Source organism: Prorops nasuta, unplaced genomic scaffold (genome assembly GCF_024137725.1).
Source record: "Prorops nasuta isolate Cenicafe-Biocafe unplaced genomic scaffold, Cenicafe_Pnas_1.2 PNAS00004, whole genome shotgun sequence".
In the NCBI taxonomy this organism is placed as follows: domain Eukaryota; kingdom Metazoa; phylum Arthropoda; class Insecta; order Hymenoptera; family Bethylidae; genus Prorops; species Prorops nasuta.
In genome coordinates, this window is record NW_027116801.1 from 9,879,131 (window position 1) to 9,900,902 (window position 21,772).

At 33.4% G+C, this 21,772-nt stretch overlaps 2 protein-coding genes across 4 annotated transcripts; one reads left to right on the forward strand and one right to left on the reverse strand.

The window, feature by feature from the left end:
- The first annotated feature begins 1,908 nt into the window (after window positions 1–1,908).
- On the forward strand, window positions 1,909–17,812 carry Esp (Epidermal stripes and patches). Of its 3 annotated transcripts, none has more exons than XM_066725998.1 (11): window positions 1,909–2,277; window positions 9,310–9,488; window positions 10,783–11,036; window positions 11,165–11,366; window positions 11,611–11,831; window positions 14,058–14,229; window positions 14,459–14,626; window positions 14,717–14,878; window positions 14,962–15,102; window positions 15,239–15,384; window positions 15,733–17,812. In XM_066725998.1, the coding sequence occupies exons 2-11, from the start codon at window positions 9,311–9,313 to the stop codon at window positions 16,105–16,107; spliced, it is 2,019 nt and encodes a 672-aa protein (XP_066582095.1). In that variant the 5' UTR covers window positions 1,909–2,277; window position 9,310; the 3' UTR covers window positions 16,108–17,812. The 3 variants fall into 3 exon arrangements, with proteins under 3 accessions (XP_066582095.1, XP_066582093.1, XP_066582094.1); XM_066725996.1 differs by having other exon boundaries at window positions 1,909–2,410; window positions 15,733–17,811; XM_066725997.1 differs by having other exon boundaries at window positions 1,909–2,295; window positions 15,733–17,811.
- A 140-nt stretch (window positions 17,813–17,952) lies between these two features.
- Window positions 17,953–21,396, reverse strand: Hs3st-B (Heparan sulfate 3-O sulfotransferase-B). The gene is made up of 5 exons (XM_066725999.1): window positions 21,157–21,396; window positions 20,101–20,395; window positions 19,643–19,964; window positions 19,049–19,539; window positions 17,953–18,980 (listed from the first exon to the last, which is right to left on the reverse strand). Exons 2-5 carry the CDS (start codon window positions 20,246–20,248, stop codon window positions 18,859–18,861), a joined length of 1,083 nt encoding a protein of 360 aa, XP_066582096.1. The 5' UTR covers window positions 20,249–20,395; window positions 21,157–21,396; the 3' UTR covers window positions 17,953–18,858.
- Window positions 21,397–21,772: the final 376 nt, after the last annotated feature.

The following is a 21,772-nucleotide window of genomic DNA, read 5'->3' on the forward strand; positions in this document are numbered from 1 at the left end:
AATTGGATATTGACGCACGGGATTTTTGACACGCTCATCCACCACAACTAATCACTTTCACGCGACAAAACGCAATAGAATATGTGAACTTTCCTATGCGGATAACCAACGATGGAATGACGCGGATAACCAGCTTTTCTCCGTATAAGAATCTTACGCAATCCTTAAACACGCACTAATTTTTGCTTTTCCCTATTTTCAATTCTTCAATCTCCAATTACACCAATCGTGCCAATATCCATGCAGTCATCATCGTTATTGCAATCCATTTAGTCTCATTTTGCACAAAATTGAATAATTATAAACAACTGCAAACTTCCACGCGTCAGGCTGAACATTGACAACTGCTACAAAATTCATCGAGCAAGCTACAGGTATAATTGTGACATTCGTTGATAACTTTTAGCCTGAATGAAAAACACCTTTTAATTACTCAACTCTCGGAGTCGTGAATTGTGCAAGCCAAACTAAATTTCACAATCAACTAAACAGTTCGTTCGCAACAATCCACGATAATAATTTATTATATGAAGCCCGATCAAAAGAAATGTTCGTTCAATTGATATACTCATTATATGATCGTAAGGCAAAAGTTTGATTTATTCTTAACGATGGCAGGATTAATTTTCATGTATCTTGTAAATCTTTGGGAAAGCTTTTTGTTCGATAAAAGTACGTGCTTAACTGCAGTGATTTCTTCCCAGTTGAACTGCTACCGAGCGAAGGCAAAATGAATTGATATCGATTGGCTCCTTTATTATTTGTAGTTGTGGCATTCGCATCAATGCAAACTTATGCCTCGTACGTTTCTTTCAGCGTGAAATCGGTCAGGCGTAAATCGATTATACTCCAGCGCACGAGAAAATACGATTCGATAAACTATGATTCATCTAGATTTTACAATAATTCAAAATTATATCATACCAGTACTAATTCCATTTTTTCTAATTTGCCTCATAATTTATTCTCCACAAAATATATTGGGACGAAACGAATTCTTATACGAATATTTACGAGAATGTTCTACCGATCACTCGAATTTCCTCGGATTTTCCAAGCATTCTTAATGCATTTTTTATTTCTTCTCCCGGAATAACGCATGTGCCAATTTTCTTTCTTCCAGGATATTAAATTCGTTGCTTTTTTATTGATACAAAAAAATAACCGTGCGTCACCCCGTTGCTTCTTCGATTTTTACGCAGGAAGATCATCCAGTGTTTATCTGAACTTTGAGGAAAAAACGTGTTTATCTACGAATTATCTTTTATGGATCTTTTTTCATTTAGTTTCTGTGCAATACGAAAAAATGAAATTATATATGTACAATCCTTTCGTTATTAAAGCTACATTTTGACCAAACTTTTCTAACAAATCCATTAACCTGAAAAAATTAGAATACAAGTAATAAACAGTTCGCGATGTGTCAGGTGCATTGGAAAATTATTGCATACAATTTTTCAGAACATCCCCCTCCCAATCTGAAAAATATAGAAAAACATAAATAAACGAGTCAATGCGAAATCTACCTTAAATTTGTTCTAAATCAACTATAACAAACCAACGTTTAAGCTAATAATGGAGATTTCAATGTGACTAAGAAGATTGGGGGAATGAGGTAAGAAAAAAAAAAAAAAAAAAAACAATTAATAAGATATAGCAGTAATGAAGATTAAATATTGAATAAAGTGGTGGTGTGCACGTATGTATGGGGATTTATACGGGATGGAAGCTCACGCGGAGATCTGGATGACGCGGGCTAACCGGGGGGAGTATAACGTTCCCAATTGGCGATTGGTGCGTTCTCCAGTGACGTCACCGGTTCATAGCGGAGGGGACGTAGCGAGACAACATCGCCGGTTCTCCGCCGCGCATTTAAATGCCAGCCACACGTTCGATTAGGACTCAGTTTTACCAACGAGACCACGTACCAAGCACGTTCCTTTATTATTAAATCAACGCTTTGGCTTCCTATTCGGCACGTGTCCACGAAACATCCAGTAACGGAGCCCCCTCGAAAGTTCCGCGCTCGCTCGGACAAAAATTAAATCTCTCTTGCCGGCTCGACTCGCTTAAGTAGATTCGGCAAGCTGTGGTCAGACCAGTGGAAAATCCCGTAATTTAAACGTTACGAGAGAGCAGCAGGCCCGAAGGGATAATCTCCAGATTTTCGGAGCTAACACGGATCATCTCAAGGAACGTTTTTTTCTTCGAGAAGACACTCTTCCCTTTGCAACTGCTGCTCGTCAGCAGGAAAATGCCGAGCCGGTGACACCACAGGTGAATCCCTCGTTACAGGTGATTGTTTTTTTTCGTGATTTGTTTTCGGTTAAACCAAGAGTGACTCCTCGAGATCCTGAAGTCTTCCGGTTCTTTCCCCAACACAGTTACGACTAAAATCATCACTCCTCAGGTTGGTTCTTCGAATTTTCCCATTCCATTCTTATTCTCTTCGTTTATTTAATAATTTTGTCATGGAGAGGTTTTACCAATTATCCTCATTTCTTTTCTAGAATTTTTATTTGTAACAGATTCAATTGTATTGGATCTCGATCGTTAGCGAGGAAGTTTAAGTTTTGAGTTTTGGTAGATCGAAGAGATAACGACTGATTTAAAATTTTTGCATACATTTTTTTCCAGTGCACCGATCTGTGTAAATATCAAACGCGATTAAACAATCTGCTTGTATCTTTATTAACCAATTCGATTCCGTGAAATAGGTGATCGGAAGCAGATTGAAATTGTGTATTTATGCGATTCATTTGAGAGTTTTTTGCTACACTTCGTGGCTAAAAACATCTTTGGACAAAATAATTAAAAGTGACATAAATGTGATCTTATACAGCAGACGCTAAGAACTCTCTCGACTTATTGTTTAAACTTTTTTGGATATGGGGTAAATAAATTGACTGGTTGATGAATCTAAATCGAGAATTTTAACACATTATATAAACAAGAATCATCTCTTTCTCTCTCTCCATTTCTCTTGCTTTATTTTAACCTAAAACATTGGATTTTATTGATCTTGACGTCCAATAGAGTTTAATTGAAAGGGGTTAGAAATATTTGTCGTGATATATCTATCGAAGAGCAAACACCATTTTTGTTAATGCGGATACAGTAGTGGTTTCTATTTTAATTAATTTGAACAATTTTTATTATTAATGCATGCTGCAAGATAAAATTACACAGACATTCATAGAAGACATTTCGAGTAGATTGAAGATAAAGATAGAGAGATAACTTTGTTATTCATTCACATGGCTCAACTAAGAGTTGAATTTAAAACTATTAGACATAGATAAAAGTTACGTCTGCATTAATAAAAGCATGGCAGACCTATCGCAACTTCGTCACCGCTTACCAAGATCCAATGAAATTTCTAGAATAATTTATTCGCAATATTTTGATCGCTACAACACCATTCGTCTCATTAACAATTTAGAACCAATTTATTAATTAATTAATTAAATTATTGAATCTTCTAATAGAGCTGCAAAATTTATTACGATATTCCTCCGCTATAATTATTAGCCTGGTTAATAATTTGGAATAATTTTTATGATTTTATATTTTCTTATATTCTATATTTTGCACTTCAAAAAATTATTCACCTGAAAAAACTTGCCATGTTAAAATATCAAAATAAATATAATCGTTTACTATAAGGAATAAATTAACCGTCAGTATCTTTATAAATTATTCAATGCATATCAATATTGATATAAACTACACGACAAGTAATCTACAGTATCACGAGGTTTTCTGATAGTCTAAAAAAATTTCTAACGGTTCATCGGGCAGTTCTATCCGACTCTGTGAGTGTCCTGATCACGAATAGCAAAGAGGCCTAAAAATTTGATAAATGTAGCAAACGATCGACGTTCGATAGTAATTTTCGCCATGGAAATTGCTGAATTATGGGAAATAATTTATCTCCCATGCAGCAACGTCACTTTAATCCTCTGTCAAAGACCTTGCGTCTCTTGAACGCTTCGCTCTCCTCCTGAATTATGCAGTTTCCTTGAAATTCGTCAGATTATATCATTAAAACGTTAAATAGCGATTATTTTCAAGAGAAACTTAATTATTTCTATTGATTCTTGCATTTCCCTTGAATTAACCGAGATAAAACTGCAGGTGGTCAAGATGGTTTGTATATATTTATTGATAAAGGCATTTTTTAAAGATGATACGAGATCGATAAGAGCAGAGTGAATATTTTTCTAGATAAGAATTTTTATATATGGCGAAATTTCCAATTATCTCGGGAAAAAGGAAAAAGGCACAGCGGCTCTTTCTCTTTTTCCTTAATATTTTTTCCTTTAGAGGAAAAGAAGATTCTTTCTCGAAGTGTGTGGCGATATTGATCCACGCGAAATACAATGATAAATCTAAAAGTTATGAAACTTCCCTTATTTCTTACATAAAATGTAGCTTGGTCCATTCCAATAACTACACTCACGTAACACGCCTGCTTGGATATACAATGTATCTACCTAGCTATTTTCACCCTACTCCTCACTTTGGCCTATAATAAATACTCTTGGAGAATCAGCTTTTTGAAAGTTTCTTCTTATTATCAAAACAAAAGAAATTAGATTTCTGCAAAACTTCTTATGTATAATAAATAAAGATCAATAAAAACGATTTTAACATTTCTATCACTTTAAAAAAACCTCAAGATTTGTTCCACTTTTCTAAAATTAATATTATTCGACTAAATTTTAGTTGATTTATTGTTAAACTAATACAATTTTTCATTATAAGTAATTTTTTATTTATCTTAAAAAAGACTGCAGTGATAATTTATAATTGCTCATCTTCAATATAGAAAGAACTGCTAAAATTTTAGAATAGGGATTGACAGAAGTTAGTAGATTAAGAGTAGATCGGTGAGATTTTTGATTTAGGATATATGGGTATTTGCGTGGTTCAGCGAAGAAGTTTCATCGACGCGTGACTTCCCATGATTATAAACACGTGACTCAGGTTAAAGCATCAGGGTCAACCAAACCTTCGAGAACCAGTATCAGCTGTTGCCCACGCGAACCAGTATCATTAAACTTCATATAAGGAAAGTTCATCGACAGCGCTCCTTTTCGCTCATTTCTGAATCAATTTAAATTTATCAATGTCTACACTTTTTTTTCTTTGCATAAATAATTGTGAGGGAACGTTTAAAAAAGTAGGGCTATTCATAGCTAAAAATGGTAAAATTAATCTAAAGCCAGGTATAGGAAATCAATTATTTTGTGTCTAATCAAACTAACATCAGGCAATTACAAAATGTAATTCTATATAAAATTGAAATTTTAACAACAATAGAAATCGTGTCGTTTGTCAATTTATTTCCGCGCAGCAATTCACTACACGCGAATATGTTGTTCTCCTCAAGGATTAGAGTCGATTGATTCATGCAAATTTATGCTTGGCATATTTTGTTAACAGTAGTCAGTGTTGAAATCTTCTCAATCTTTGTAAAGGTTACAAAAAAATTACTCCAAACTGTAACCGGGTTTCATCAATCATTTTTTTAAATTTCTAATTCGAAACTTTTCTCAGATCTTCATTTCCTATTAGAAAGCAGATGCTATTATTTTCTTAATACAGATCAACAAATGTTCTAAGAAATTGCATTTTAACATCTTTTTGTAAAATTCTTTCGAGGAGAAAAATATAATTGAGTTAGTATTTTATTCTTTTGGCACTTTTCGTGCAAATTTCTGGATTTTCTTGATCGAGCAGTCACTGGTTAGCCATTAGTCAAAAGAAATTCTGACAATGGTGGAATTCAGGTTTTTGGGTCACTGTCTTACATCACACTGTTTATAGGAAACTATGAGCTTACCGAATTTTCATGTTCATTCTAGCGTTTGATTAAAACAGAAGGGCGCCAGAACATTTTTCGGATATTGGCGGGTCAATTCGCTGCAATAATTCATTCCGATCAATAAAAATCCAACGAAGTTTTATTGTTCCGTGTAGTCAGCGGTTCGTCGCTCTTGTTGAAATTAAAATTTATAATCTATTAACATTCACAGTCAGACGTCATTATTTTCATTTCTTGCAGCACAAAAGGGGATTCATTTCTTTATATATCATATATGGTATCACATCAGTACATTTTCATGGTTGTCATTGATTTGTTATAATCGCCTTACGTCACATTGACTATGTCAAATTGGCATCCATTATTCCAACAATGCCTAAAAAAATGTCAAGTAAGCAAGAAAAACTGTACGAGGAGATATTTTTACAACACACCCCAGCTCTCTGACGAAATAGGATTTGCGGTTAAAATTGAGCAGAGTTCCTTTTCAACAAAAGCGATTAACCAGCAATAACGAAGTACAATCCTACTTTTACCTCCTTTGTTCAGTCAAGACCTTACCTCATTTAGCAAATATTTATAAATATTAATTGAGTATCTGTTAAAAAGTCATTTGATAGCTTAATCTGTCAATTTGATAGATTAGACCGTGCTGGTGTTCAATCGGATAAAATGAATACAGAAGTCAGGAGTAATCAAAGCAGAAGTAATAAATTAATTGCACACACACGTGCCTCATTGCGTTCTAAAAATCACGTCATCACTATATAACGTCTACTATACACACAGCGTACGAAATATTCGTGATAAGAAGATAGATAAGAATTTCATTAGAGAACAAAAACGACGCTTCTAAGCTTCCGGATATTTGTACTTTTTTTCTCTTCTATATTGTGCTAAAGCTCGAGAAACAATTTTTTCACATCTCGCAAGATCATCGATATTCCGAAAAAATTTATTCATAATTTTTTAACCCAGTTTTCAGCTCGCTGAATTTTAATCGATTGCATTTTTTTCATTGCTTTTCATATCGAAGCCGATCGAATTCCGACATGTCCTAGACTCGGCATGATCTAGCGGTGGACGAAATATGCAAATGAATTTTAATCCGGGAGTAAAAAAAAGTTAAGAGACGTAGAAAAATAAAAAAATAATTCTTTATTTATACGAGCATTTGTAAACGGAATTCAGGATTTGATACGAAACGTTCGATTAATGCACTACTGTATCTAATTCTTAGAGGTAGCTAAACCAGATCAATAATGATAAACAGTTGGGAGTCCGAATTACGATTACCTATAATATATACAAAAAAAAAATAGGGTCAATGACAGAAACGAAGTATTTGTAAAACTGTGCTAAAGTATGATAAAAATAAATGTTTTGATTTTTCAAAGTTCATTAAAGATCATTGGAGTTATTATTTCAATGTTTTTGTTTTTTTTTTTTTATTAAAAAATATCCGAGCATTTTCTTTAAATTTATCAGGTGGAATAAATATTAGATGATTGATTCGAGAGATTGAAGAGCTTGAAACGTTAGTTGTGCATATATAGAAAAATCATTGGTATAGATGTTATACTATGCACTGTACAGGTGAATGGCATGCTTGTGTGTGTTGTCAGCTTTCGCTTGGTATCACGTGGCTTATGATTTCCGGTCATTCGTCATCACGATTAAAACGCCCGAAGCAGTCGTTACTTGGAGATTTCCGAGGAATGCTGTCATGAGTTTCTACCTTTATTATCGTTGTCTTACCTTATCTCGCTCATTTTCCCAAAAACCTTCTTCGGAAAATCCTAGCTAATTGCTGCAAGATGTTTTTTTTTTGTTGTTTAATCAACTAAAACATTTTGTCGCTCTTTAGATTTAACAAATATTTCATAACTGACATCTCTATTGAAAATTAGTGGAAAATTTTATCTAATTTTATAGTTTTGTTGATCAAAGAAAAAACATGTTTTTCGGGGACTGTGATTAATATTAAAAATGTGCTATCTTGAAATGTAAAACTTTTGGTCGAGTCACGTGCTGGCTTCGCCATGTGGAAATACAGAGCATAGAAATACGATAAATACGTTTACTTATATGTATCCGCATTAGCTAGTACACACGTGACTACACGCAACAGTCTCGTGACACGCTCGTCCAGCGAAAAAAAAAAAACAACGGGGAAAGCGAGAATTACAAATCAACCGATCCTCCTTTCTCCATTGGCTCGATCCGGATTTTTGATCGCGATACAGTCGTCCGATTACTTTCGTGTTTTCCTTGTTAAATCATCGAGATTACAATTTTCAAGATTTCCCCATAATAGGTCTTTAATTGTTGTTTTTATCGTTTTAAAGTAAACAATCATGTGTCGACAGTGAGCCCGAAAATTCTAATCTAACTATTACATGTTCGTCGATTTTCTTTCACGCTTCGAAGAATCGCAACGAAATTTCTTAAACTTAAAATTAATTACAATCATGCTTTGCGTAGCACAAGTGTTCGCCGAGTGGAGAAATATTATTTGATAGGCTTTTATCAAACAAGAGTCAATAATTAATGTAAATATCCATTTTATGTTTTCAAGTAAATTCACTGGCCTCCTTTATTGTTAATTAATAAATATTTGTTTAATAGCTCGCGTGGCTTTTCGGTACATCTGATTAAATTTTAAAGACTCAGATATATATGTCTCCTGTGACATTATTATCGACAACCGACATGACGTTATCTTTCGCTTTGCTTGTTTAAAGTAATTGCTATTTTTTTCACTTTTCATGTTTAAAATGATTCAGAATTTTTTTTATTATTATTATATATCATATATGCTGGAAACAGACAGGGTGTACCAATAGGGATTACTAATAAGAGTATATTCGAGTGAAATCGCACAATTAAGAAATATTTGCTACATTAATTGTTTAATAAGTCATGGATAAACGTTTTATTGGCCTGTTTATTGAATTATGGCGAGCAAGTAGTTAAACGCGTGACTCGTGAGATTGGAATAATTCTTCGTATTACGTGATTCACGTGTGATAAAGAGGTCTAACTAGAATTAAACCATTCTTACATATAACGATCCGTTTACAATATTTTGAAAGGGTGATATACATATGTACAAACATAATACGAATTCTTGCTTCATGAAAGAATTTAGCCTTGGATGAATTTAGTTTTCACAAATTGGAAGGAAAAGTGGCTTCCATTTTACTGTGCATAATTCTTAAGATATTTGTAGCAAAATAAATCTTGTAATTATATTTTTAATTAAATTCACAAATTATTTGTAAAGAATTGGCTGAATTTAACGTGAATGCCCACACAAGATGCTTCATAAGAGTTTTCAAATTACTTTTGAAAACCTTAGGATATTATTATTTATATGTAATTGTAATAATAGTGAGTTTGGTACAGTAATATATAGTTAATCAAAGATTATATTTTTTATTTATAAATATTTCAACGAAGGTGTTTGTTGTTTATAGGATGAAGGGTGGTAACGGTTTCGGGAACGACAGGCTAGAAAGAGTAAGCAGGGGTTACGTGAACCACGGATTATCAGTTTCTGGAAGCAATCTGGAATTGGGACGTGCGAACGAATCTCAAATGTTTCACAATTCCCACGGAAATCACCACGAGATTCAAGGATCATCTGATTTCATCTGTAAGTGATGAATGATGCTATTAATTCATGACTTTATAATTCTACTTTGTTTAATTTTGTTTGAGAAATGAAAATTTCCCTTCTCTTTCTTTACGATCAGTTTTACGTTTAGTCTTAGACCGTTTTTATTTAAGACTTTCACTTATTTCTTAAACCATGGATTCTGTAGATTTTTTCACTCTCTCTCTCTCTCTATATTTCCCGTTCTTTTTGATAGATAATTTAACAAATTTGTTGTCTCGCATGATAAATAATTCAAGCCAGATAGAAATACCTACACGAAACAAGAGCAGTTTCTTTAATTTCTTGAAATATTTATACCGCATTCCTGTCCGAATTTCGTGCGTGACTCAGGCACACGCACAATTATGGAAACGTGAAATTTATAATGCACCAATAACATTTTCTTCCAACAAGAGGTTGCTCGAGCCTGTTTAACTGATGACTTTATCAATAGCTAGTATTTTCATTTGAATATTTTTTAAATTATTTTTTTTTTTAATCAACAAATTATATTCCTTGATAAAAAACAATTCATTTGCAGAAACGAGAAAAAGTTTAATTTTACGCAAAAAAATTTTTCCTAAGCATCGTGCGAAACTCCTAAATGACAGAATTTAATATCTATTCAAGTTTTATCGAGACACTATACCTCGCGTCGTTCGCAAGAATCCTGAAGAGCCCTGACCTTCGTGCATAACTATATATGTTCGCTTCATGTTCAAAACGCGATAAGAATAAAGCAAACCGGCCGATTTTTATACTTATCCACTCTACAAGGAAGGACAATATTATTCCAAAGATTGCATAAGGTTCCACCATTCTCTAAAAATACACGCTCTCGTAATACCTAATTGAATGTATATTAAAAGAAAAAAATTCTTTCTCGAGCGAATTGAAATATTCTGGTTTGATAAAAAAGAGATTCGATTGTAAAAATTAGGTTACAAATAATGCTCGAATTTGGATAAGAGATGACCGCCATGCATTTGTACAGTGAATAAAATTAAGATAAACTGGTTCGCCTTCTGCGGCAAGATATTCGAATGCTTGGAAAAAGTGACATCCGCGATATCCATAACTGGCACGTGTCCACTAGAGCCTATACCTCTCTTCTTATTTTTGTTGTCATTTTTTTTCTACATTTGGAATTATATACTAGCTCGTTAATCGCGAGAAATTAGTTGGTTTATATTGTTTTCATTGTAACAATAATTAACAATCTGGACTACTCTTGTTCAGTAGAGCAAATTTATTGCGTGCGAGTCATAAAACATCAAACTTTGCGTTAAAGTGGTTGAAGAGCCTGGTGACGATGAAAGGAAACCGAAGAATGGAGCTTTGGCTTCCGCGATGGATTACGCTGGTCGACGGGCCAGGGCCATCTGTACAAAGAAAACCCTATACAAGAGGCTACCGATCCTTGGTTGGTTACCCAGGTATAATGGGCACGATGCACTAGGTGATTTGGTAGCTGGTATCACTGTTGGTCTCACCATCATCCCCCAATCATTGGCCTATGCTAACGTTGCTGGCTTACCATCACAGGTTTGTATACTACTCGATTAAAACTTGTATTTTAATATTTTCTTTTTCTTATTGAATCTTTATTTTTAAAATATTCTATATAAAATTACAAACAATTAATTCATCATATTGATTCACATTTCATTCAGTATGGTCTCTACGGTGGATTTCTGGGCTGCTTCGTGTACATTGTTTTTGGCTCCTGCAAAGATATTCCCCTAGGACCCACTGCTATTATTTCTTTACTGACTTATCAAACAGTAGCACATTTGAAAGATCCAATTCCACACGCTATATTATTATGTTTTCTGTCTGGAATGATGGAACTACTTATGGGCATATTTGGATTAGGTAATTATACATCTTACTCTTTTTTCCTTTCACTTTAAAACTTAGATATAGTGCAAAAAATAGAAACAAAGATTTTTTCATATATTTTATCAAAATAATATATTTTAGTCAATGCCATGCAAACTTAATTTTTTTAAATGACTTAAGTTTCTTAGCTTAGTAGAGTGGACTCTATAATAATAGTAAAATTTATTTGATTATATAGTGAGAGCTATATATACGGACAGAATTATTTTCGTTATAGGTTTTTTGATAGACTTCGTTTCGGGCCCAGTTAGCTCTGGCTTCACATCAGCTGTAGCATTGATAATAGTTACGTCCCAAATCAAGGATATTTTGGGCATTACTGCCAAGGGCTCAACATTTGTTCAGATGTGGAGTAGCATCGCCGGAAGTATCCACAAAACTTCCACCTGGGATGCCGCTCTTGGTGTCTCCTGCATAGGACTCCTACTCATCTTCAGGGTAAGCTTTCTTCATACCACACAACTTTTTGCAATAGAATTAAAAATTACCAAAAATTTTCAATCTTATTTTTGTCTTAAATAATTTAAACGTTTACCAAACATAATATTTGACTAGCAATCATTGTTAATGATAATATCATTATTTTTCTTTGAATATTTAACCCTTTCGAATCTCTGGACGAGATAAATCACGAGTCAACACTAACCAATTAACGCTTTTAACGATATCTCACGACTCATTGCTGACCGGTTTACGCTTTTCGCGCGATATCTCATTACCTATAGCACCATTGATTTGACATTCCATACAATAATTTGTACACTGAGAAAAAAAAAATTTTGTCAACGATGCCATGAGGTTGAGTTATATGCAGTTACACCAAAGTAATTAGAATTAAAATAATAACTTGCAGTATTGATTAAATATCATGCATTAAATTACGTCAAGTGTTTCGTATAATTGTTTAAACTAAATATTTAGTAGTGTGAGAATAATACATATTTATATAAAACAAAAATGTATCTGAAGAAGAATATACGCATAGTTCAGCCAACCTCATATAGGATTCGATGAAATATAAAAAATCATTTTTACAATAATTTATCCATTAAAACAAAATTTCTTAGGTAATTAAATTAATATTATTAATGAAGCTTTATTGAAACATGCTTTCTTTTAATGGAAACAAAACTTATTTAAATGAAAATAGTCGAATTTTTTGAAAGGAAGGCTTTCAATCATTTTAATAAACAGTGTTAGCTACTTTGATTCATACGTAAATTATTTTGCTTGTATTTCTCTAATAAAATATGATTCTTTTAAAGTATTTTAATTCAAGCCAGAGTCTTCTATCTTAATTTGTTTAGGAGATATGAATTTTCAAAGATTTTATGTTTTCACCAAAAATAGCAAAAATGCAAAATTTGGCCGCTTATATCTTCGGAACAAAAAAAGATTTTTAACCTTAACTTGCGCCAAAACTCTGGTATTTTTTCATATTTTAACATATTTTATTTTGATAAAAAGCGGTGTTGTATTTCGAAATCTGTCAGTTTTTACGTGGGACCCTTAAAACTTCAATTATAAGCCTATACTTTATTAAGGAGCAAATAGCCGAGTGGGTTAAATGCTGGAATAGTAATCACAGGATCCTAGGTTCGAATTCCGTCAGAGATTGTGGTTTTTTCTCAAGGAAAAATTATATAGTTCGGTTAGAAGGTAAAGTTGTGACTATATATATACACTTATAAATCAAATAAAAATTATATATATATATATGCTACTGTGATATTATAGGACCTTTCATACCAATGACAATTATGTTAATCTACACGTGTATGTGAGAATCTATACAAATTTAAAATAATATAAAGTACAAAAGATAGAGAGAGAGAGAGAGAGAGAGAGAATTTCATACAAAGTTACTGATATTACGTATGTTTTTCGCTGTGTGTGTGTGTGACAAAAATTTATACAATTATAAATTTATTTGGTTCAAAGTTATATTTCATTACTGCAATTAAACATTTTTATCTATTCTTTCACAGTAATTATTTTTATATCCTACATTTCATTTATATCATAAGAAGCTCATTTTTAATTAAATTAATAATCTTCCTAGTATTTGAATTAATTATTTATGAAGTAATAGGAAATTACTTTAACCATGTTACAACACTTTTAAAACATACCTATGAATACGAAATCTATGATATTAATTTATTCGCGTAGTTGAGACAACGAAACCTCTCAACTATATCTGGTGGTTGAAGCAAAACCTATATTTCATTCGCCGTATTTAACCTCACGGCATAGTTGAGCCAACTACGTTTCGTTTGATAACACTATATTTTTTTCTCAGTGATATTCTTTCTCATCTTACTCGATACGCTTGCTCTCGGTGTTTTTATATAAAATTATTATGCCGCTTACCAAAGTTATTGAGATCGAAGCACAGTATTTTTTTGATATGCTTATCAGGTAAGAAGAGACAAAACGCAAAAATATTTTCCTTAAAGAATGTCAAATCAATGTTGCTAGGTAATGAGATATCCTGTGAAAAACGTAAACCGGTCAGTAATGAGTCGCCAGATATCCCGTGATAAGCGTTAATTAGTTAGTGCTGAATTTTGAGATATTTTATCCAAGGATTTAAAAAGGATTAAAATTTAATTTTACTTTATTCTTTGGGAAGAATTCATTTTCCATCGAATCCTTTTACAGCTTCTGTCCTCGGTAAGAATTGGACCCGAGGACGAGGATCTTCGTACAACTAAACACAGGGTAATGACGAAAATTCTTTGGCTCATTGGAACGTCGAGGAATGCTCTTCTGGTTGTTTTCTGTGGAGTCTTAGGATATAGCTTCCAAGGAAACTCTCCTTTCCAATTGACTGGTAGGTTTAACCTTTTCACTCACGTATATCCCTCCCAAAATTATTGGTACTCTCTATATTTATTAAAATATCAATATTTTTGGTAGTAAAAAATAAAACATTTGTGATTTTTATCATTAAGTAAAATATGATTTTTATACTGGCTAAGGATGTACGAACGGTAAGAGGATCGCCTGGTTTTTTCTGCTTTTCTCTCTTTTAATTTATTAAAATTTGAAATTTGTTACAGGATACATACCCAGTGGCATGCCCGAGGTAAAATTGCCTCCTTTCGGCTACGTCAAGGACGACAACACTACAGTATCGTTCCTCGAGATGTGCTCGAATTTGGGAAGTGGCATTCTGGTCTTGCCACTGATTTCACTCATGGAGGACATTGCCATCTGCAAAGCTTTCTGTGAGTGAATCTTCATAAATTATTCGATCAATGGAAACTCTATCCCTCCTTTAAAGTATTCTTAAATCAACACTTTTCTTTGAATTTTAGCCAATGGAAAGTCCGTGGATGCTACGCAGGAATTAATTGCAATAGGAATGTCAAATATTGCCAATTCGTTCGTTCAAGCCTTCCCAGGAACTGGATCACTCAGTAGGAGTGCCGTGCAGAATGCATCCGGTGTGAGAACGCCTATGGGTGGTATTTATACTGGTAAATATCAAAATAGATGTTAAGGTATACTTTGGAGAAACAATTATTGGAATTTTTTATTGACATGAAAAATAATATTTCAGGTGTGATTGTGATTCTCGCCCTCTTATTCCTCACCCCATACTTTAGTTTTATCCCAAGGGCAACTTTGGCGGCGATTATCATAGCTGCTGTTATTTTCATGGTGGAAGTGAAGGTCGTTAAACCTATGTGGAGGACGAAAAGTAAGTTATTTTTTCATAATTATATTCATTTATTTTAATAATCCGTACGTCATTCTTATAATAAAATCCTCAAAAAAAATTTGTTATACTCTGAGAAAACAAGATGAAATTTGCAAAGCAAAATTCTTCCTTTCAGAATCCGATTTGTTACCTGGACTAGGAACCTTCGTAGCATGTTTGGTGCTCCAATTAGAGATCGGAATCCTGGTCGGAGTTGGTATCAACGTCCTCTTCATCCTTTATCACGCTGCTAGACCAAAGATTACTGTGGAAAAACTCAAGGTACACGAAAGAAAAAAACAAAACAAAAAATATAAACATCAACTAGACTTTTTTTTATTCGTCGAACGCACAATATTTGCACAGTAATTAGGCTCGCTACGAGCAATTATCGCAGAATTTACATCAGCCCAGATAGTTGCGTAACACTCATTTAAATACAGAACAAATTATTGCAATTATACATTGGTCTTCTAGTTCAGCTTCGTTTCTGCAGCATATTTTTAATTACTACGAGAGAAATAATTGCAAATACATAGTTGAGTAACGAGTAGAAAATAGGGATGAGGTATGAGAATGTCATTGATGTCGACGTTTTGTAATTTGAGCTTTCTTCTCGTTCATTCGTAGACACGCCGTGGCATCGAGTACTTGATGCTCACCCCTGACCGTTGCTTGATCTTTCCATCGGTGGATTACGTGAGGAATTTGGTGACGAAGTACAGCAGGAGAGCTGGAACGGTAGCCACCCCCGTGGTGATCGACTGCTCGCACATTTATGGCGCTGATTACACGGCAGCCAAGGTCGTCGAGTGTCTCACGAAGGACTTTGCTGTCCGGGGTCAGCCACTCTTCTTCTACAACCTCAAGCCATCCGTATACGCCATCTTCGAGGGTGTAGAACCCACGGACTTTGTCGTTTTCTACAACAGGGACATCCTCGATGACCTCCTCAAACAAAGAGGATTCGACAAACAATTGAAACAGAATATACTATCCGTATAGTTCTGTCTCGCTCACTCTACAGGTGTATTTATGAGCTGCTGTATAGCTCATAGTAAATCAAATCTGACTTAACAGCTCCCCCGAAAGTTCGATCCCACCCAGGGTGGTTCAATCCGGAATCGAGAGGATCGCGAAGAACTCTATGGGGGATCTATGAAGAACTTCTTGGAATAAATGCTCATGATTCTGAAAAGAAGATATTTTCCTTGTGGGAATTGAGAGTAAACTGTGCATCAGTTGTTGGATCTGGATAACATGGCGTTTGTAATATACTATACGCTTCATTTTGCTTAATACGGAGATCCAGCAACTCCAAGCTGATTAAAGGAGTTCTTCGCTATGTAATGTATATTTTATTAGAAACAAAAGAAATATTTGCAAGAACTTGGAAAGTTCAATTGTGGATCCGTCCGGACCACTCGATATTCTTTGTATAATTTCGTATAAATCGTCAGATTGGGGAAGCAAAGGATTTCGCGTCATTTGATAAGGTGCGATTGAATGAAAATTCATTGCAGCATGGCATCCAGTCGATAACACAAATAATTGTGTTGAGTAAAGATTTATGAGGTGTCGCTGTGAGAAACTTGTTAGCTGTAAAATTTGTATATACATTTGTGTTAGACTAGCCTGTCAACTGTAAATTAGATAGAATAAGCCATGGACACCCTCGCTTTACCATATTTGTATTTTCTTCCTCGTCAATTGCATTTAAACGACTTTCTATGGCTAGACGTTTCAATGAACAATAGCTATGCTGTATATGTATAAATAAGTGAAGTAGAAACAATCAGTATATAGAGTACTAGCGTTGAGTGTTGACTATGATACTTTTAAGTTTGTTAATGCGTATATGCTTGATGTTTGTGGGATGATATATATTTTATGATATATTCTGCAATAATTAATATAAAATATTAAAATGTATCCAGTGTCATTTTACGAATGTCAAGTATACATGTCAGGATTGAAAAATAAATGCGCTGGACGTCGTTATGATAATTATACAATTAATAATATATTGAAGAGCAAAGAGGAAATCTCGTTCGTCTAGCAATATTTTCAAATTAGATCACAGCAGTGTTGTTGAAAACTGTTTTTAGGATAAGATTAGTCATATTAATAATGCAATCGATTGTTTTAAATGTAGCGAGATTTGTTACACTAGTTTTTGTTTATTATATTTTTATCTTAAATGTATTTATTTTGCTGAGTGTCGATGGACAATTGTGGGACGATTTTTGTTGGCTCTTTCCATTTTCAGGCGATCTTTGCTATAATTATCTATTTATATTTATCTTTAATTAGAACGAATAGTCTATATAGTACAGATTTCTCTTATCATGAATATGAAAATCTTGCAATTAGCATGGCTTAATCTGCATGATTAGAAACTGTTGCTGCAAAACATGGCGATTACATTTTAATCTTCCCTCACAAGAATTCTTCTACGTCGTATTATCGACGTCATAAAATATCAGTCATTTAGCAAATTATTCTAATTAATCATTTTAATTAATGAATATTTCACTGAAGCAATATTTTTAATCCGCGTGCTATTTGTGTAACAATTCTTTTAAACATTTCATACTAAATATTATACTGTATTTATAATAAGTATTAATATTTTTATAATAAGCAAAGCTTACAGGTATTTTTTGTAATTAAATTATTTATATTAACAAACAGAATTGCAATATTTTGTCAAGACTTTTGGTGATTGCCGAAGTAAAATTTTATGCATTTTTCAATATGTGCTATTCCATTTACTCTATTTCCCATTATTTAATGAAAATTATTAATTTAATACAACCAATAAATGAACAAACACTGGGTTATAATTAATCATATATAATATATTTCGAACAATAATATTGCTTTCAAGATTTCGTTTTACATAGTAAGCTAGGTGTATAGTTACATGATTCTTTACCGTGCTTTATCCTATTTTCTAGTCGTGGCAATGGTTCGCCTTCTCATCAGTTTAGCTAAGGGAATTTATATAATCACTTAAAGTGTTAATAAAATGACGACACGAGAAATATTTAAAATATAATTAATAAATTAAAAATTCGAGATGGTTGAAGGAAGACATTTTTATACCTCAATACAGACATGTTTCTTGTTTATAAAGTAATACAAAATTTATTCATCTTAACCGTAACTTCTAAATCTATAATTTCAAATTTACAAAAGAATAAAAAAAATAGCCTGAAATTGAATCAAATCATTAAATTACAATAAAACGCTTCTTTCGATATTGATAAATATTATATTGCTCAAATAAATACTGATTCGTAAAACTGTTAATTATTTATCTAATAGCTGTATTATACAATTTGAGCAAAAGCTTTGTGCTTATTTTGCAATATCATAAATTTCTCTATGATATGCCAAATTATTCCTTTACAAACACACACGCACACATACATGCACAGTTTAACCTTCTTAATAATTTTCAGCATATATTGTAAGTAATATTTTTAATTTATGTACCTTTTAATTAATATTTTGTGTCACTTTATACTAAATTAGAATTTCAGACTTGGCTAAAACTCTGATGTCGTTGTTGATTTACATTAAACTGAAATTCCGATCATCAGAAGAAATTTATTGCCTATATTATTGCATATTGAATATTCACTTTGGTTTTCTCTTTTAACAATTGAGTTTTATAAAAAAAATTGACTGCGTTACTTTCGCAATAGCTACGATATGTATACACTAGATTTATCATTCTTTCTCATTTCATTACCATCCAAAATCCATTCCTGTTAATTGATAAAAGCGTTGATTGAACGGACGATAAAAATCTCGAAGGCGCTCCATAGCAGCTGGATCAATTCTTGGGTGATTACGTCCTTTATTTTTACCTTTGAAAAAAATATCTATTGAAAAATCGAAGCAAAATTATCATTACCGGTATGACCATTATATTTACCTAAACAATGGGGGGTGGGTCTTTTTTCAGATTTCAATAAGCAGGGGAAACCTTTGGTGGTGTTGAAATAGAAGTGTTTTTCGCAAATGACGCGTTTCAGGGCGAGAAAGTCTTGGACCCTGGTGATTTCGAGGACTGGATCGACTATGAGTCTTTCACCAGACACAAATAGAAATTGTGAAAGGGGAAAATATTGCAACCATTTCTCCAGGTGTCTTGCATAAACACCGATCCTGAGGGGTGCCCAGGAAGTATCGACGATCCTCGAACCATTTAGGAAAGCCAATTCCTCGAACCTCGGCATATTTCTCCTTTTGCTTCTCACTTGTGTGTAATCCGAAATGGCTCTGGTCACCGGGTCTCTCACCACTACTATTAATTTCATTCTGGAATTCATGTGTTGCACCCTCTTTGGCACTTCGGCAGTGATAAAGTATGATGGCGTCTTTTCCATTGTCACCTGACCTTTCAAGGTTGGAGGCATCTTCCGTCTGCATCAGACAAAGAGTACAATATTACTATTTAATTCAGAATAAAACGCTCTGTTTATTTGTTCATTACACGAACTCTTATTATGATTCTGAATTTTAATACCTGTACCAACGGTATCCTTTGGCATAATGATGGTCGAAGAAGTGGACTTCCGATCCAGCCGCCCTGACATCCGGGTGTAGCCTCAGAAATTCCAAGAGAGCCCTAGTGCCACCTTTTTTAACTCCGATTATTAAAGCTGAAGGCAACTGTCTACTTGGTCCAGGACCACGTTCTCTCATAATCGAATATTTGGACGACCTTCCAATATTTCTTCCAGTCATGTTTGCCAACCAAAAAGGTAGTACCTCGATTTTCGCAATTCTAGGCTTTGGGTTTTCAACGTAATCCAAAAATATCTCGCGATCCTTGTAGTAACGCAATCCTGTAATATATCGTAATAACGTTATTTATACCATTAAATTATAGGTATTTATATGATTATTCATTATAATAATGGTAATAAAAATTAATAATTACAATGAAAAGCTTAATGAGATGTAAAAGATGGTAAATTATACCTGCCGATGTTTCGTGCAATGATATTCTGCAGGATCTACCGCCCAGAAGACAAGTTTCCTCATCGTTGAGGACCACCCAAAGTAGAATTAGCAAAAAGCAAAAAAATGCGAAAATCTTCTTCGGCCAGGAGCCTTTTCTAAGTTCCATTCTGATCTTAAGGAGCGTTGTATTTCACCGGCACCTGACTTCCGGTTGACATTCTGACGTAACATCCGTCTTCAGCATCCGCAGGACAACTTTTGCCTGGCTTCTCTGCGCGTGCTGCTAAAATCTTCTTATATTTCTACCATATGCCTTGAAATATAATTTTTATTACCATTAAAAATACTCTTCTGATTTTTAATCCTGTCCTTTTGAACTAACTCGCTATATGAGAGATGGAAAGGAAAGCCCTTGTTCTAAGTGTTAAAGCAAAAATTTGCATTAAATTAATTTTTGCACCAAACGAACTCTGACGTATCAAATAATTAACACTTTCTTAACAAATTCTTTCATTTTAGGAGCTTTACATAATTTTGTACAATTTTTGATGCAATTACTTGAGCTATTCTTATAGTAGACACAGGAGGAGAATAATTTATTTAAACTATTTTAAATATATAAGCATCACGTTCAACGACCGGGTAAATGAACTGCATTCGTCCCTTATATATTCGCGTGATCAAACGTGTAATTCTCGAATACTTGAAAAAATACCCTGAATATAAATATGTAAACTCTTCGACAAATATATTTATTGAATGAATTCCTAAATAAGACAAGCGCTTATAAACCTAATTTATTGCCTTCATTTTATCAACTCTTCCTATTCCAAAAATTACTATAAATTTTAATTATTATAATAAAAATAACGTGAGCCATTGTTGAGTTTATCTTGATTAATATATTATTCTTATCCAATATTCGAAAGAAAAAATTTCTTATTATTGCGTAATCAACGTAACCGTAATATTAATTTTAAAAACCCAAAGGAGTTTAAAAATGTGAACAAATAAAACTCATAAACACTGGAATAATAAGCAAAAGATTATAGGAAAATTCAGTTAAAAACTCACCACTCTGCAGTTGACTGGATTTATTTATAACAATATATATAAAAGCGCGAATGTTCTTTTGTGAAGTTTTCTTTGGCAGATACATGTAAAAACTATCAAAAATCAAAAAGAGTAGTTTCAATCAGTGGGAAATGCACGTTTAACGTCTTATCAAGCGGCGTGAAGGTAAAAATCGATAACACTTATAGTACATATATGTATAGTAAAAGGGAGGATTGCAAATAAACAGCATGGTATACATCCAGATATACATACATATAGGAGTTAAAATGTCATTTAAAGACTATACTATCTAAAAAAATCTTATTTTTGTATGACTGTTGATTCTTTTTGCTTTCTCTTATTTATCACTTTCGTTCTATAAAATGTAGAAACGAACATCAAGCGGTAAGGTGACAATTATCTGAAATTTATTTACGGATGCTTCTCTACACATTCTGTCTCCTATGACCGAAAATTATTTCAATATTCTGTTTTACCAGCAGAGCAGAGCCATAAGGTGTATAAAAAAAACATAGGCTATAGACTTAAGCCCGCTAGCCGCTAGGCTTGATCAACTATAATTGCTTTTTTCTATGGCTTATCACATGTTCGATGATGGCGAGGAATGGCGGGA

Coding starts and splice junctions, on each gene's coding strand:
- Esp (XM_066725998.1), top strand. CDS start 9,311: ATGAAGGGTGGTAACGGTTTCGGGAACGACAGGCTAGAAAGAGTAAGC. Junction 11,037..11,164: donor TTGCTGGCTTACCATCACAG/GTTTGTATACTA, acceptor CATTTCATTCAG/TATGGTCTCTACGGTGGATT. Junction 11,832..14,057: donor GACTCCTACTCATCTTCAGG/GTAAGCTTTCTT, acceptor ATCCTTTTACAG/CTTCTGTCCTCGGTAAGAAT.
- Hs3st-B (XM_066725999.1), bottom strand. CDS start 20,248: ATGGAACTTAGAAAAGGCTCCTGGCCGAAGAAGATTTTCGCATTTTTT. Junction 19,540..19,642: donor AAAGGATACCGTTGGTACAG/GTATTAAAATTC, acceptor TGTCTGATGCAG/ACGGAAGATGCCTCCAACCT. Junction 18,981..19,048: donor ACCCACCCCCCATTGTTTAG/GTAAATATAATG, acceptor TTTTTTTCAAAG/GTAAAAATAAAGGACGTAAT.